General features: G+C 61.4%; 2 protein-coding genes across 9 annotated transcripts in view; both read right to left on the bottom strand.

Moving 5' to 3' along the window:
• The window catches only part of AGRN (agrin), a 33,045-nt gene extending 22,193 nt beyond the window's left edge, over positions 1 to 10,852 (bottom strand). For 4 of the 8 annotated variants that reach the window (XM_059375874.1, XM_059375876.1, XM_059375878.1 and 1 more), the window contains exons 1-2: positions 10,503 to 10,852; positions 8,090 to 8,351 (exon numbers count right to left, since the gene is read on the bottom strand). In XM_059375874.1, the coding sequence (XP_059231857.1) occupies positions 8,090 to 8,351; positions 10,503 to 10,709 (469 nt within the window). In that variant the 5' untranslated portion in view covers positions 10,710 to 10,852. The remainder of the gene's footprint in view (positions 1 to 8,089; positions 8,352 to 10,502) is intronic. The other 4 variants (XM_059375880.1, XM_059375877.1, XM_059375881.1 and 1 more) reach the window with 2 other exon arrangements.
• A 2,119-nt stretch (positions 10,853 to 12,971) lies between these two features.
• Positions 12,972 to 14,105, bottom strand: ISG15 (ISG15 ubiquitin like modifier). Its single transcript, XM_059376849.1, has 2 exons — positions 13,996 to 14,105; positions 12,972 to 13,538 (listed from the first exon to the last, which is right to left on the bottom strand). The coding sequence occupies exons 1-2, from the start codon at positions 13,996 to 13,998 to the stop codon at positions 12,987 to 12,989; spliced, it is 555 nt and encodes a 184-aa protein (XP_059232832.1). The 5' UTR covers positions 13,999 to 14,105; the 3' UTR covers positions 12,972 to 12,986.
• Positions 14,106 to 16,608: the final 2,503 nt, after the last annotated feature.

Raw genomic sequence — 16,608 nt, 5'->3', positions numbered from 1 at the left:
ACTCCACGCCTTCAGAGAGACAAAGGGCCATTGAGGCCCCAGACCCAGCAGGGGGAGGGGAACACAGCTACCAAGAGCTATTTTAGGATCTTCAGACTCAAAATCATTCAGCTCTGACCAGCCTACGCCAGCACATACCCTTGGAAGGAACAGAGGATATTCCGGGCCAGAAACGAGCCCCTCTGGTCTCTGGGCTCCCCCTCAGCCATGTGGGACAGCACACGCACGGCGCAGAGGTTACAATGGGGACACCCAGGTTTGAGTCGGCACTGGGTGTTACGCACTCCTTCCTCACTCACTGGCGTGAATGCACCCCGGGCAGCTCACACACACGCTCTCGCCTTCAGGGAACAGGAGCCTTGTCCCTCGCCCACACGACACACGTCGGGTTTGCCCCCAAGCACATGCATGTGCACACATGAAGGCTCTCCAGGTACTTCTTTGGACATGAGAAGGAAGCTGGGGGGTGGGGTAAGACGGTCCAGTCTTCTGCTTGTGGTGGCTGGTGGTCCAGTCCACCAGAAACCTGATGGCCCGTTTCTCATGCAGAGGACCCCTTCCTCACTCTGGAGGGACCTGGGCCCAGCTACCCAGGAAAGGGCAGGGTGGAGTGGCCCCACCTTCCCCTCGGCAGGGTCCCAGGGCACATGCCCACACACACCTCTAATGCTGGGCCTCCCCTGGCCGGAGCCACCCCGTCTGTCTGTCCCACATTCCCTGGGGACCTCGAGGTGTGCGTCACAAGGACAGAAAACGTGGCTGCCATGGGTCGCTCAGGTGTAGGCGACCCAGCTTGTCCAGGGTCACAGGGGCCTGGCTGCCCTGGTCAGACAGAGCAGCCCCTCACCTCTGGTCCCCCCGTCTCCTGGTGTCTGCCCTCAAGCTGCATTCCATTCCCTCTGGGCCTCGGTGGACAATGGGCACTTCATAGTGGGATATTGCTGCTGGCCCAGGGCCAGCCACTGGGAAGGAGGCCCTGTCAGGCCCAAGCCTCTTGTTCTCAGCTCAGGTGAGGCCGGCAGGTCGCCGTGTTTGACTCTGATGGCTGAGGGCCCACCCCTCTGGACAGCAGGCAAGGCCCACCCTCCTGCCCGTGAGTCCACGCGGCAGGGTGGTGGGATTCTGTGGCAGCTCTGAGGAGCGGCTCGGCAAGTCCACATGCTTGGATACCAGCGGCCTGACCACAGGCCTCTACACTTGTCCCTAAGTCCTTGGGGCCAGGGTCCCTCCAGCCCTGTCTCCCTAGCCTGTCTGAGCTCCTGTGTTGTGCAGGCTAGGTGGGCGCTGAGTCAGAGGGATGGTCTGCCCTCGGGGGGGGGGGGGGTGGTCACCTGGGGGCAGAGACCAGGGTGATAAGGAGAAGGGGTTGCACAGATGCGTGGGGAAAACTTCCAGATGGACACAGCGGCGGAGTCCCAGGGGCCTGCCAGGTGGTGCCAGCGGGGCCAAGGAGCAAGACGGTCAGGAGCCGGGAGCACAGCTCCTGAGGCCCGGGAGCCACATCAGGGCCCAGACCCCGGCCAGGACACAGGCGGTCGCCACCAGGGGGCGCCACGGGAACAGCGGCCAGTCGTTGCCCACAGCAAAAGAAGGAATGGAGTGGGGCGGATGTGTGTCCACACCCTCCGCCCTCTTCTGGGGACACCCCCTGTCCGCCTGCTTCTCCATTCCGACTGTCTCCAGGAGGAATAGAGAGCTTGGGGAGCCAGGAGGCACCGAGGTGTGGGCAGGGCCTGGAGAACCAGGAGGCCTGGCTGCGCTGAGCCGGGCACCCCATGGAGGCCAGGAGGGACGCAGCCACCCGCACTGAGGTCTGAACGGGCCATGAGGGTGAGGCCTGGCAGACACCTGCTGGGGCTCGGAGAGGCAGAGAGACAAAGGGGCAGAGACACAGAGACGCCCGAGGGGGGAGGTGCGGACAGAAGACAGGCAGGTGTCTGAGGGCAGAGCGTCCCGCAGCGGGAGAGCAGGGCACGGAGGGTGCTGCCCTCGGTGGGTAGGCACAGGCACCACGGGTGAGGGCCAGCCTGCTCGCCCAGCCAGCAGGCCTCCGCCGTCGCCTCTGGTTTTCCAGATCAGTCTCCCCCACCGCGCGCCCAGGCTCTGGACACCTGGGGCTCCCTGCAGCCACTAGACCTCCAGCTGTCTGTCTGTCGGTCTGCCCAGAACACCCCTCCGCCTTTGCCTACACCCGTCGGCACAGAGCACACACGTGGCTTCCGGGAGAAGCCGAGAAGTACATTCGGCCGGAGCGGGCCTATGCACAGGGGACAGCAGCAGCCCCTTCCAGTGAGCCCGTTTTCCGGATGGACCCTGAGCTGGGTGGGAGCGGGTGGATGTGGCTGAGGCAGGAGCCGCCAGATGAGCGACACCAGGACCTGGCCCCATGGCCTCCCGCCCCAGAAGAGGAGTCGGCGGGGGCAGGGGTCTGTGCTCCTGTGTCCCCAGAGGTGCACTGGACCCTCACGTCCTCGGACAGACGCACAGCTGCTCCCGCAGCCACAGGGCGCCACCCGCTTCTCCCAAAGCCGCCGTGCGGTGACTTGTGAGGAGCAGGGACGCCTCAGATCCACCTTCGGCCTGCACAGACCCAGCGCTCGGCCTAGCCCGCCTACTCCCTGACTGTAATGCCACCCCGGAGCCCTGCGCCGGACTCAGGGTGCCACAGGCGCAGGCTGAGATCCTACACCGGAGCAGCCCCAGGGACTCCGTCCTGTCAGCACAGCACTTTCGTCTCAGGGTTGGGAAACCGCCGTGGTCACTCCCAGCAGCAGAGCCGGCAGGAGGAGGTGCCCAGCCCTCTGCCAGGCTCAGGGTGGGCAGCGGGCAGGAACAGGAGAGCCCACAGCAAGCCGAGGCCAGGAGCCCGATGTGAGAGCCCCCTGGGCGGCTCCCGCCCCAGGCCAAGCCCAGGGACACAAGGCCGGCAGAAACCACAGGCCACCAGCTGGGCTCTGACCACGATCCTCCTGTGCAGAGGAGGACATCTGAGGTTAAGGCACCCCTGCACACATGTACACAGACACGTGCGCACACACATGTGCCGGCCCTGTAGCTGGAAGCAGCTGGCTGCTTGGGAGGACAGAAAGCTCCCCTCTCCTGAGCCTCCACTCCATGGGGGACGGTGGAGGGGGACAGGGAGGGGCAGGGGAGGGGAGAGGCCATCTTCCCCTTCCCAGGTCCAGCGGGAAGCAGACCCTGGCGGGGGGTCTTCCTCAGAGGAAGTTCTCTGGATCCGCTCTGCGGGGAGAGAGGCCCCTTGGAGGGAAGCTTCTCTGCCTACTGGATGCTCCCCCAGAGGCCTAGGTCACCCCCCTCCAGACTCTGAACACAGCCTAGGGCTTGAACATGACCCCCCCAGGCCCCAGTACAGAACCGAAGGGGGCACATGACCCTCCATCGCCGACCTGGCTCACAGGTCACTATCATTAGCGTAGCTGTCACTGGGGTGCTGCCTCTCTTTCCAGTGGGCACTTCCTGGGACTCTGGGGTGTAGAGCACTATGTGGGCTACCGTGGGGACTGCACCTAGAGCCCCCAGCCCAGCCCCCACCAGGCCTCAGTGGCCAGAGTGGGGAGCCTTGACGCCCCTGTCCCAGGGGCAAGGGGAGTGCTAGGGCCAGGAGAGCACAGCAGAAAAGGGGGTCCCTTCTCTACCCTACCCCCAGGAGGAAACTGCTGGGTGAGGGGGAGACAGGGGGTGACTGCCCTGGGTCCCCCAGGCAGAGGCAAAGGGTGGGGGTGGGAAGGAGGCCTGTTCTCCACCCTCCTGGGGTGCTGGGCAGTGGGCTCTGATTCTCATGGGGCTGGGGCATTAACCCTTCAGGAAGGATGCAACGTGGCCACCCGGCCACTGCGCTGGAGGAGGCTGTGCCGGACCCTTGGCCCTGAGGCCGGGGCCCCTGTTCCACTAACTTCCCCAGGGCAGCCCATGCCTTCCTCTGCCCTCCTGGCCCCCAGCCTGTGAGGGCTGGCGGGGTGGGGACAGCTAACTGAGCAGGTGATCTCTCATTTCCTCATCTGTGCAGCGGGGCGCAGCCCCCACAGAGGGGTGGCCAGGGCGGAGCCAGCCCCACCAGGATGTGTCCTGCCCCCCACAGCTCGGCTCAGCGGCACAGCTCGGCACAGCTCGGCACATCTCGGCACAGCTCGGGGTGGTCAGTGAAGACAGAGGGAGGACGGTTCCAAAACAACATTTTTTTTCCATTTCCAGTCTGCAGGGGCTTGGGATGAGGGGGCGGGTGGGGTCTGGAAAAAGCCAAGAGCTGTTTCTACTGGCTTGGCCCCTTCCCCAGGGAAGTGAGGAGAGAGCAAGCCCTTTGCTTTCAGCCAGCCAAGCCCACCCCTGGGGCTGCCCCAGCAAAGGCACCAAAATCAAAGCCGAAGCCAGCAGGTGCCCAGGAAGCACCTGACTTCCAGCCAAGGACGCCCCAGGTGGGGACAGGCCAGCACACTGGGGGGTCACGCCCCCCCTGGGCAGACTCCTTCCCCCAGTGAAGGCAAGGAGAGAGCAGGGCAGGCTGCCTCCCGTCTGGGCCTGCCTCCCCTCAGCCCTCCTGGCTGACCTGCCTGGCGGAGGGGCCCAGGAGGACACTGGGCGGGGTCTGCAAAGGGGTGGGGTGAGAACCCACAGACTGGAAGAGGGCAGGAGAGGGACCAGGGAGAAGCGGCCTCCCACTTCAGCAGGCAGGAATGTGGGGGGAGTAGGGCAGTAGGGCAGGAATTGGGGGGGTACGGAAGCGAAATGCCAGAAAACAGAGCAAAGAGCCCAGGTACCTTCCTGCACATCTCCCTGCCCCGCATGGTGGGCAGCTGGTCCTGCCTAGGGGTGTCTGTCGCCCACACGGGGGCTCCGAGTCAGGCAGCCCGGGACCTCCGGGCTCCCCATCCCGATCCACCGCACGGCCCTCCTTCAGGTCCTAGACAGCTGGCCTGGCCGGGAGGAAGGGAGGGGACTCCCTCGAATCAGGCCTGCCAGGACCCCCTCCGGGGCTGGGCAGGGCTGGGCTGGGCCCGTGCCAGACTCAGTCTGACCCCGTCCCTGTGCCAGGCCCCAGCTGAGGGCAGACAACACTTCCTTTCTCTGTTTCTGGCTCCCAGTGGGGAGTGAAGGGCTCCAGGCCCTCAGCCAGGCTCCCATCCTTTCTGGGGGCTGCAGGAGAAGCCCTAGGACTAGTCCTCCTGGGGCGGGGTGGGGAGGCTGGTAGGAGGCTGGGGGCAGTGTCCAGACCAGAGCAAGGTGGCTGAGGCTGGAGGAAATGCTGGCCTAGCTGCCAGCCCGGGCAGGCGCTCAGTGCGTGGGCAGCTGGCACTGGAAGGGGCCTGCCTACTTCCCTGACAAGGCAGGGGTGGGGGGTCTCCTGGCGGGCGCAGCCAGGGCGTCAGACCTCCCTCACCCAAAGGTGGCCAAGAGGGAGGGACACATACCTGTCTCGGTTATGCCAGGAATGTGGTTCCCCAGCGGGAGGAGGAGGAGGAGGACTTGAGGATGGGGGCGGAGCCTTCCTGGGGGCTGAGGCTGGGGAAGGGGCAGGACCTGCAGAGCCAGGAAGACCCTGCGGGCCTGGAGGGGAGGCGCTGTGTGTGCTGCCCAGTGGCAGGCGTCCCTTCAGGACCTCGCCAGGCAGGGATGAGAAGGGAGCAGACCCAGGGTGCACCCCAGGAGGTAGGCCTGGGAAGACATGCCCCCTGCCTTGGCCACTCTGGGCCTTTAGGAATGGGGGGGCCTGGGGAGGGAAGTGTGCCGTGGACAAGGACCTCCTGCTCGCAGTGGGGCCTTGTGGTCTCAGGGTGACTTGCAGAGAGGAGGGGTTGCCCGGCTTCCCTCTGGGCCCCATGGGGCTGGGACAACTATGGAGACCCTGGGAACAGAATGCGGTCGGAGTCAGATGCGGAAGAGTCAGCGTAGCCCAAGTCCTGTCCATCTGAACCCCTCATGAGGGTGAGGCCTTGGCTCACTGAGAGCCACGGACGGAGTCCTGGGCTGGGGTCTGAGTCCTTCCCTCCCGCAGAACGGGAGAGGGGCTTCCTCTCACCCCACCCGGCCTGGGAAGGGGGCACAGAATGGTTCCTTCCCCAAGCCAGAGCCTGGCTCCAGGGACCTCGTGCCTCAGGGAGGCGCCCTCCTTCAGCCTGGGCTTCTGGGGACATCAGCCCTGTCCTAGAATCCAGCCCCCTCCCCATGGCACCTGGTCTGCTCTTAAAGCAGAGGTCTGTGTCACCCACCTCAAAATCTCTGGCCACCTCACAGTGGAGACTGAGCTCCTCCCCGCCACTGGCCCCCCGGCAAAGGCCCCAAGCCAGTCCTGGTGTTAGCCCTTCTCTGCATGTCCTCTCCCCAAGACTGTCCTCACCCCCAGGCCCACCCCAGGAGAGCCGACGTCTCCACCCGTCCTGGGAGCTCATGCCATGACTGTACGCGTGTCCAGCACCGGCGTCCCTGCGCTGGAGTCAGGTCCTAGCCTAATGCCTGAGCGCCGGCTGCCCAGGGCACCGAGCAGGTCGGGCCTCAGCCAGTCCTGGCTGGGGGGCTCTCCCTGGGCACCCTCCTTTCTAGCTGTCCCCACGCCCAGCCTGGCAGATCGAGAGCCAGGGGCTGGCGTGGGTCCAACAGGCTTTGGCAAGATGCCAAACCTTGTTCTGTCCAGGGTGGCCCTCTGACCCCACAGAAGGCCACAGTGACTGGTCACGGACCCTCAGGCTGGACGCGCCCAGCTGTAGAGTTGATCACTCACTCTATCTCACAAGGAGAGGACACTCTCTGTACCCTGACCCCTGTTCTCCAGCTTCTCCTCACACAGCCCCCGACACATCCCCAAAGCTTGGCACCAGCCTCCCACAGGGATCGCCATCGCCAGGCTACCTTCCCCTGGACCTGTCCAGAGCAGGACCAGGGTCTCAAGCCCTGGCTCTGTGTGAGGGCTGGTCTGGGACCCCTCATCTGAGCCACTGTAGGGAAGGGACCTGCTGGCTTCTCTGTGCGACGGTAAGGCTCCGGGCGCCAGAGCAGCCCCAGAAGCAGATGACAAGGCTGGGCAGAATGCCACAGGCCTCGCCATTTCAGGTGCTGCCCCGACTCCTGCACAGTCCCTCTCAGACCACCCCAGGATCCCACAAAAACCAAGCCAACACCACACCCTAAGCTAGACAGAAGGTGGGACCTCCCTGCTCCCAAAGAACCAACAGGAGGGACAGAGTTGCCTTCCAGGGAAAGGAAGTCATAGACCCTTCCCACTGGCCCGAGGAGGAAATGTTCTTTCCACCGGCCCCACCGCCCCCCTCCCGTGCAACCCTTCCCAGGCAGCCAAGAGGGGACAGACAGGATGCGGGGGCGAGGGGCAGTTCCTACATTCTCCTGCCACATTCCCCAGCAAAGGGTCTCAGCCCCCAGCTGGGACTCTCCTGGGGCAAAGGGGGGTGGGGCCTGGAAGCCGGGTCTCAGGACTCCAGCTCCCCTCACTGAGGCTGGGCCGGGGGAGGAGGGCTCGGACCACTCAGAGCAGACGCGCGCTCGGTGGACAGCAGACGACTCCGGGGATTCCACATCCGCTCAAACCCCCTAGACGTATCCACGCCACAAAACTCCCTCTTTCCAGAAATGACAGGCCTCCTGGAACACACCGCCGGGCGGCCCCTGCTCCGACCCCTATGCCCCACTCTGAGGGGTCTGCTCACATCCGGGACCCATCCAGACCGGTGTTTGGGCTTCTCTGCAGGAACACAAGCAGGGGGTGTTCATGCACCTGGTCCCCGCCTCTCCCTCAGAGAAGGACCCTCCAGGAGAGGGTGCTGAGCTTGGGGGGAGGGGAAGCAGAAGAGAAGGAAGCCTGTCCCTTTGCAGGACGGGGACTTACTTGGCTGCAAGACAGCAGACAGCGGCACTGTGGGGCGGGGGCTGGTCCGTGGGAATCCCTACTAGTGTCAGAGATGGAGATGGCCGGACTCAGCTGGGAGATCGGGGGACAGGAAGGAGGTCAGACCATAAGACACTGTGTGCTCTGGCCTACAGCCAACTCTCCTGCGCCCCCCAGGGCGTGACGGAGCTCCTCCAAGCCTGCCCTTCAGTCACCGCCCCTGGCAAGGCCCCGTACCTTCCACACAGTGCTCCACTTCCTCCAGGTTCCGCAGCGTGATGCGCATGAGGCTGGAATTGAGCATCAGCTCATTTTTGTGGGCTGGCCACAGGTAGGGGGGTGCAGGGTTCACAAAGAAGATCCTGGTGTCCCCAGTGGACACCTGGTTGTCACAGATGAGGGGGTCGCCAAAGCCACCGATCACCACCTTGCTGCCACCGTCAAGCAGGCTCTCTTGGGTCACCATGTCTTTGCCCTTCAAGTACCGCCAGACTCGAACCTGTGGTGGACATGGCGGGAGGGGGGGGCAGCTGTCAGTGTCCCCTTTCCACTGGGGACATGAGGCCGCAGGGTCCAGGGAAGAGCAGCAGACTGGCCACCTGGGCTTTTTCTTCTCGTCCCACCTCAGCTGCTCAGGCCTGATGTCCAGGGTAGGCTCAAACCCCGGGCAGAGATGGACGGAGATCTCTGGGTCAGCCCCTCACAGGAAGCAGACAAACACGAGGGAGGCCACTGCCTGCGAGCGTCACCCAGAAGGACAGGAAGCCTGGGAACACACACCCTCTCCCAGGAAGCAGCACTCCCACCCCCGAGGTCTAACTGACCCCGGCCGCCTCCCACAGTGCCCGTCTCGGCTCAGGCTGGGTACGGGAAGGGGGTCCAGCTTCCACGGCCCTACTTTCCCCTTCCGCCCACCGACAGCCAGGGGCACCTAACACGGACCCTGCAGTTTCAGGGCAATGGGCTCCGAGCCAGCTTGGCTCTTTGCAGCCCTGTGGGTGGGCTGAGACACCCCCCCCCCCCCACACACACCCCAGGAGGTGAAAGACCCCTCCTGCTGCCAGGCTCCTACAGTGAACACAGACGAGGCCGACTCGGAACCACAAGATCAAGTTTGGGCAGCACAGGGTGGCTCCACCCTGCACACTCTCACTCCTGGGGCCCTGAGGGTACCTGCTCTGAAAAACCAAGCCCTGAGACACCCACAGCTGGGGGGCGGGGGTGCAGAAGGGCTGCGGGAGCTGCAGGCTGTGCTGGCATGTCCTCGGGGACATACGCACAGGGGACAGGAGCCCACACACTCTCTGTGAGAAGAAACTCCTTTCTTCAGGGGCTCTGGGAAGCCAAGACTTCTGGAATGGGGGATCAAAGACAATGGTGGCCTGCCCACCTGCCGGGGCCCTGCTGGGAGCCTTGGGACCGCAGCTTCTGTCGGGGTCCCTCCTCCTTCCAGGGGCCCGGCTGGGGGTGAGCCCTGTCCACCCTTATCCCTCCCAACCTGAGACACAGAGTAGACTCTGGAAGGAAGAGAGCCGGCCAGGAGAGGGCTGGGCTGCTTTCATTGCCTCCCCCACCCCAGCCACACCCAGGAGCAGCGGGGAGGAAGTCGGGAAAATCCTGCAGGGACTTGGCAAAGTGCCCCGGAGTGGTGGAGGGGAGGGGGCTGGGCGGGGGATCCCAGCTGTAGCTCGCACAGGCCAATCTGAAAGAAGCTGCCGCCGCTCCCCATCTCCATGGAGAAGGAATGATCCGATTTCTGCTCAGGGGGGTGGTTTTAGGGGACGGAGCCGGGACAGGCCGGGCCCCTTGAGCCCTCCCTAGGAACGTTCTGCGGAGGAAAAAAAACTACAAAAAACCACCAAACCTAGTCCAGGGGGCTCCAAGTCCAGCTGAGGCAAGGACCCTCTTCTTTGGCCAGGGGGATCCGGTTCTCCTAGGAGCAGGATGGGGCACCTGTCCCCGCACCCCCCCACATTTGAGGCTCAGCAACGGTCCACCCACTTCTCTGCTCCTGCTCCTGTCCCCCAAACCTAGACTGCAGCGCCACACCCCAGGATCCCGGGGTTGGAAGATTAGCTGTGCACCCCACTCTCTCTCCTGAACACCCCCTCTTGCCCTCTGGGAAGGGGTGACAGCACTGACCACAGGTCAAATCCCCACTTTCACCGCAAGCGGAAGGCGTCGGTTCCCTCCTCCCCATTCCTTTTCTTTAACTGATGGGGAGGGGTGTGGTAGCCCGTTTCCCGGGGCGGGCGGGGGGGGGGGGGGGGCCGGGGGCCCCATAAGGGGGGGGGGGGGGGGGGGGGGGGGGGGGGGCCGACGTGACCGGGTCTCCCAGGCCTGGGCGCCGCGAGGCGGGACTGCAGAGGTGCCGCAGGAACTTTCCCGCAGGCACTCGCGAGTTTTCCGGGACCCGGCGCCCCACCCGGGGGCTCGGCGGTCGCCAAGGGAGCGGGAGCGGCGGCTGCAGAGCGTCTGATGCCCGTTCCCACGGCCTGGGGCGGGGGTCTCAGTGGGGCGGCCAGCTTCTCGAAGGGAAGGCCTCAGGGGCAGGGGTCCGGGATGGCGGGGGAAGAGACCCCCAGCCCAGGCTTCCAGGAGGAGTATTTGTTGGGGGGGGGGGTGTCTCAGGGTCCCGGCGGGGGCCCACCTTGCACGAGTACGTGTGCTGCACCGGGTCCACGTTGAGAATCTCCTCCACGGTGCCGGTGAGCACCACGTTCGCCTCCTCCTCCCGCCGCTCCAGCGCGCGCTCCGGGCACGTCCCGTCGGCGCTGGGCAGGGCGCGCGCGGCCACCACCAGGAGCAGCAGGAGCGGCTGCAGCGGGGCCCAGCCGGACGGCCACAGGCTGGGCATGGCGCGGGCCGAGGACGGCGGAAGGCGGCCAGAGCAAGCGCGCGGGCCTGGCCGCGCCGGGAACGGGACTAGACAGGACAGGACGCAGCTCCTGGGAGGCGGTGGGAGCGCGGGCGGCGCGTGGGCGGGACCCGGGGCAGCCCCGCCCCCTCCCCGCCTCCCCACCTCCCCCCACCCCAGCTCCCCGGCCCGCGCCGGTCCCCGGCCCGCCCGGCGCCCCGCGACCCGCGCCGGCCGCGAACAAAGCGTCGGGACAGCGGCGCCGGGCGGAGGCCGGGCTGGTGGGAGGGAGGGGCCGGGCTGGGTCGGGCCGAGGCGGGTGGTGGGACTCGCCGGGCGGGAGGGGCGGACGGGGCAGGGGGGGGTGGGCGGGCCCGGGGGGCGGGTGCTCGCCCTCCTGCGGCGCACCCCCACGGACGCCCCCTCCCCCGTCCGCGCGGACGTCTCTCCCCCGCCCAGGAAATGCGGCTGCAATCGGGTTAATGCATAATCTGGAGGCGACGTGACGGGACTTCCAAGAGGTTCCAGGCTGTGCCGCGGCCGGAGCTGCGGGAGCTTCCTGGCCGCGGGAAGGGGCCGCCAGACCCTGGGACCCCCACGGCCCCTCGGGCCGTGCAGGCCCTCGCCCCTCCCCCGGCGGGAAGAACACGACGGGGAACCACCGCCTCTTTTAGGAAACTGGGGACGGAAACTCGCCCGGGCGCGGGACCCCCAACCCGTTCGGGGGAGGAGGCGGCCCCAGCAGGCCGCGCCCCCGGCCGGCTGGGACCAATGTGGACTGGGGGCCGCGGTGATTGGTCTGGACGGAGCGCAGGCCCGCCCACCGCGCGCTCCCGGGTCAGCTCGGGCCTCGCCGCAGAGCCGAGGGCTCCCTCTGCCGTCCAGCCGAGACGCCGTCGGGTCCGCGGCGGCCGGCCACGCCCCCTCCTCAGGCCCGCCGGCCGGCGCTCCTCCAGCCCGCGGGTCTGGGCACCGGGTGAACGGAGATCCGGAGGGCACAGCTTAGAGCCTGGCTTCGCTGAAGATCGAGGGGGAGGGAGAGGGGACCGCTGCTGTCCCTCCAGGGCTGGGTCTGCGGGACACCCCGTCACTCCAAGCCAGCCACAGCTGTCGGAAGCGGCGGGTGAGAGCGAGCAGAGGCCCTTCCGGAGAGGACCCCACGTCCGCTCCAAGGGTGCAGGCTCGCACTCGCTAGCTTGTAGTGTGGCAAAGAAGCGGGAAGCGGGGAGCACCGCTCCCACACGCGTACGCACAACTGTTGGTCACAGATAAGCCAGATAAGCCAGACCTAGAAACAGACCCCCACAGACCAGAAAGGGGCGTCTGGGTCTCCCGCCAAATTACCCTGAACAGTCTGAAAGCTGAGTCTGGATGTCCCCAGAGTCATGGACTTGAGCCCAAAGAAGTGTACGTTCAGTGTCTCCTGCTGTCCCCCCCACCCCCATCTTGCCTGTGTCTGGGACTGACTCCGTCCGGCTCCCCTGGAGCTCTTGGGGAATTGGTATAGAGAGAAGCATTCCAGGTGGAGACTGGGGTAGCCTTTGCCAAGTTAGGTGCCCCGTCTAGGACAAGCTCTTTCACATGGACTGGAGGAACCCCTCATTCCTGGAGGCCCGTCTCCTGTTGGCCATGGCCTCTCTACCAGGTGAAGCCCCGAAGGCCAGGGTGTCTGTTGGAGAACAGTCTCCATTCAGCAGCTTGCCCCATGGTGATGCGAGTGTTCAACCTTCCCTAGACCCATGCAGACAGGACAGGGCAGGCGGATGTGGCCTGGAGGGCCAAGAGGCCCCAAGGCCCTGCTTGGTGTGGAGGAGCCTGCCTCACAGCCCACCCAGTCATGGCCTAGGGCCTCACCCTCTCCCCCCTTCCCCAGGGTGCTGGTCCCAGCAGGAACCTGACCACACCTTCCCCTCCCTGTACTGTCTGTTGGCCCAGATGTGGGGGATGGAAAGCTGCTGTGCAGAGGCTGACGGGCTCAATCTGGAGCCAGGGGTGGGCTCCAGCAGAGGGGCCTCTTTTCTTTCTTTAGAAGCTAATTTCCCAAAGGTGTGGGCACGGACATCTTCAGTTTATCCAAGGGGTGGGTGGGAGTGGGTCACCATTTGACCTCACCAGACTTGTCCCTGCCCTTGGCAACCCCAGCCTAGTGACCACCCAGTGATCCTGGGTCTCCTTATCCCACATCCTCTTCTGTCCCACCCCCGCCCCATAAGCAGGGAGGCAGAAGGGAGGGAAGGACTACACGCAAGGACCCATTTAATATTGCGTCAACTTTTATTACTCGCACTTGGCCAGGGACTCAGGTGCGGGGCCCTCAGTGCTGCCCTCCTGGTCCTGCCCACTCCCCCCTGCACACCCCCCACCCCCCCGCAGGCGTAAATTCATGAACACAGTGCACTGGGGTGTGAGGCCATAGTCCCCCAGCCGGTGTGGGTCTTCCATGGGCTTCCCCTGGAAACTCAGCCAGAACAGGTCAGCCTGCACATGCTCCTGCCGGCACACCTGCTGCTTGAGCTCAGCCACCGTCTGCGTCAGCCGGACCTCGTAGGCGGTGCTGCGACCCTTGTCGTTTCTCACCAGGATGCTCAGGCGCTCGTCACAGCTCTGCACCACCAGCAGGACCGTACTGCCAGGACACAGGCCCTGGCTGGTGAGGGGGACCCCGTCCTCCAGCACCTGGCCGGCGGGGTGGGTAGCCAGGCGCTGCTGGAATGCAGGCACGCCAGTTTTCTGGGCTATCTGCTGCTTCAGCTCCGACACCAGCATGGAGACCCTCAGGGGGACCAGGAACTCCTCGCCCCCCAGCATCTTCACCTTCAGGTTCCCCGCCTGTGGAAATCACACAGACTCCTAGAAGTCGGCATCGGTCCTGGAGCCACTACGTGCAGATGACTGGCCACAGGACAAGGCTGGGGATGCTGCTCGCCCCTCTCCACCCGCCAGGAAAGGAACCCCAGGCCCTGGAGGCAAGCAGGGAGCGTTTCCGGAAGAAGGGTGAGCCCGCCACGACCATCACTCCGCCTCCCTTAACCCACTAAGATGCCTTCTTTGCCAGTGCCGAGGGATCTCAGGGTTAAACACTAGGCAGAACTTTCCAAGACCCAGACCCCAACCCGATATCAGAAAGAACCCTGTCCCTCCCCTCATGCCTAGGGACCTGGGGGAGCTCAGAGCAACTCCACTTGACTGGCACAAGGTGGGAGCTCCACCCCTGATGACCCCAGCAGAGGCAGGAAAACTGACTGGCACAGAGCCCACCCGCCGCCACCTATCAAACAGCGCTCACCATGGCCGTGGGCTCTGGCACCCGGTGCTCCACAGACACAGACCAGTTTGCAGCCTCTCAGCTTCCAGCTCCTCTCCTGCTCCACCCTTTTATGAACCTGAGCTGTGCACGTCAGGGGGAGTGTCGGGGAGAGAGCCTCACCAGTGGCTGAATTTAGCTTCGGTTTCAGTTTCCTTTTCCCAAGGTGCATCCCAGTGAGCAGCTGAAACAAAACAGAATGACAAGGTAGGACCTGTCCCGGACCTCCGGACAGCACCGTAAATGTCCAGAAACCCCCTAAATGTCCTGTGCTTCCCATTCTTTACAGGAGGCATGGAAGCCGTGGTAACACGAATGATTGGAAACTTTCACTTTCCATTTACCGATTTGCAAAATTCGTAAGCTTGGAAAACATTGCCTCAGTTAATTCAGAAAGAACAAAATAGTGACAATCCAAACTACCCAGAGATAACGAGCAGTGGTTTAGGAGGGTATTTATTCAGATCTGTTGTTGTTGCTTTTTCATGAAAGAGGTGTATCTCTTACTTTCTATAAAAATGGACTCATGCACACTACCCAGAAAGTGAAAAGACTATTCTCAAAATGGAAGAAAATACTTGCAAATCATGTCAGATAAGGGTCTAGCATCTGTACCATAAAAAGAACTCTTAGAACTCAACCATAAAAAGATAAACGATTCAATTTAAACTTGGGGGAATGGGACACCTGGATGGTGAGGTCGGTCAGGCAGTCAACTCTCGTCAGCTCAGGTTGTGATCTCAGGTTGTGAGATCGAGCCCCATGTTGGGCTCTTTGCTCAGCCTGGAGTCTTCTTGGGTTTCTTTCTCCCTCTCCCCTGTTCTCTCTTTCTGTCTCTCAAATAAATAAGTCAATCTTTTTTAAAAATTGGGCAAATGTTTGAATAGATATTTCTTTGTAGAAAATACAAAAATGGCCAGAACCCCATGAAAAGATGTTCAACATCATTAGTCATCAGGGAAACGCAAATCAAGATCACAATGAGAAACCATGTCACACCATTATTATAGCATGACTGTAAGTATAGTGTTAGGATGATGTCATAATAAGATAACAATTCAAAAAGAGCCGTGACAGGTTTTGAGGATGTACAGAAATTGGAGCCCTCGTACATTGCTGATGGGAACGTAAATGGTTCAGCCACTGTGGAAAGCGGTGTAGTCACTCCTCAAGAAGTTAAACAGGGTTCTCATGGGGCCCAGCATTTCCAGTCCTAGGTACAGACCCCAAAGAACTGGACACAGGTTTTCAAACGAATACTTGTACCCAAATATTCATAGCAGCACAATTTACAATAGATAAGAGGTAGAAACTGTGGGAAAAACCAAATCCATTAACGGATGAATGCGTCAACAAAACAGGGTTCACCCTCACGATGGAACATTACTGAGCCATAAAAAGGGCTGGGGGCACCCAGGGGGCTCAGTCGTTAAGTGTCTGCCTTCGACTCAGGTTGTGATCCCAGGGTCCTGGGATCCAGCCCCGCATAACGGGCATATATTAGCTAAAAATAAATAAAAAAGAAAGTAAGTAAATAATTTTGAAATAAAAAAGTTAAAGAATGGAAAAATAAATGTTTTCAATAGAGATCTTGGCCATTTCACCTATCCAACCCCCCAGAAAGATTTCATAGCGCTCCAAAATTGTGAACACACAAAAAACAGAGGGGTTTAAATTTCCTTCTTTTTATATTTTAAGTGTATATCTCCACTCGTTCCTTCCACAGATGTTTATTGAAGTAAGGAATACAGAATGTGAAAATCCCCCCATCTCCCCCAGATGGCCATTATTCAACAAGGTATTCATGTGTTCTGATTTCTTAGTACTGTCACATGGTACTAGAATCTTCATTATCTTTTAGCTATTTCATCCCCTGCCACCGTTGCCTTCCTGCTTTTGACAGGAAGAGCTAAATACAAAGACATTAAGGAAGCAAACTGACCGAACCTGTCTCAGTTTCCTGGGACTGTCATAACAAATTACCACAAACTGGGGACTTGAAGCCTTGACAAGAGGTCTGATATCCAGGGGGACTACATGACCAGTATTGTCAGGCTGGTTAAAAATAATCTATTTTTACCTGGCTTACAGAAGACAGGAATCATCTGAAATACAAGGATATAAGAAATTTGAAAGTAGAAGGATGGACAGAAACACACCACATGACTATTAACTGAAATGAAACTCATATGGTCATATTAACAACTCTATCAGCGAAGAAATGTTATAGGTAAAATGTTACAGAGATACAAAAAGTCATGGAACAATAAAAAGTTGAGATCACTGGTAAAATAAAATAGTTTCAAACTTGTATGCAGCTAATAATATGGCCACAAAATATATAAGTTCTTGTCACAAATATTAATATTCTATTTACGAAATTATAACAGTCATGTATAAAGGAACCTTTGGTTAATGTTTTATTTCATTTACTAACTACCTTAAACTTCCTTAAACCTTTAAAATAGCCTTTATGACATTTAATATACTAGATTTTATTTTTAAACCCTCCGACTTATCTAATAAGTGCAACCACAGAAAAACCTTTCCAAGAATGTCCCCAGTCCTTACCACTTGTGCCACACAGAGGTACTA

This window comes from Mustela nigripes, chromosome 14 (genome assembly GCF_022355385.1).
Source record: "Mustela nigripes isolate SB6536 chromosome 14, MUSNIG.SB6536, whole genome shotgun sequence".
Classification (NCBI taxonomy): Eukaryota; Metazoa; Chordata; class Mammalia; order Carnivora; family Mustelidae; genus Mustela; species Mustela nigripes.
Note: the sequence above shows the minus strand (reverse complement) of the source record. Positions and strands in the feature narration are given on the sequence as shown.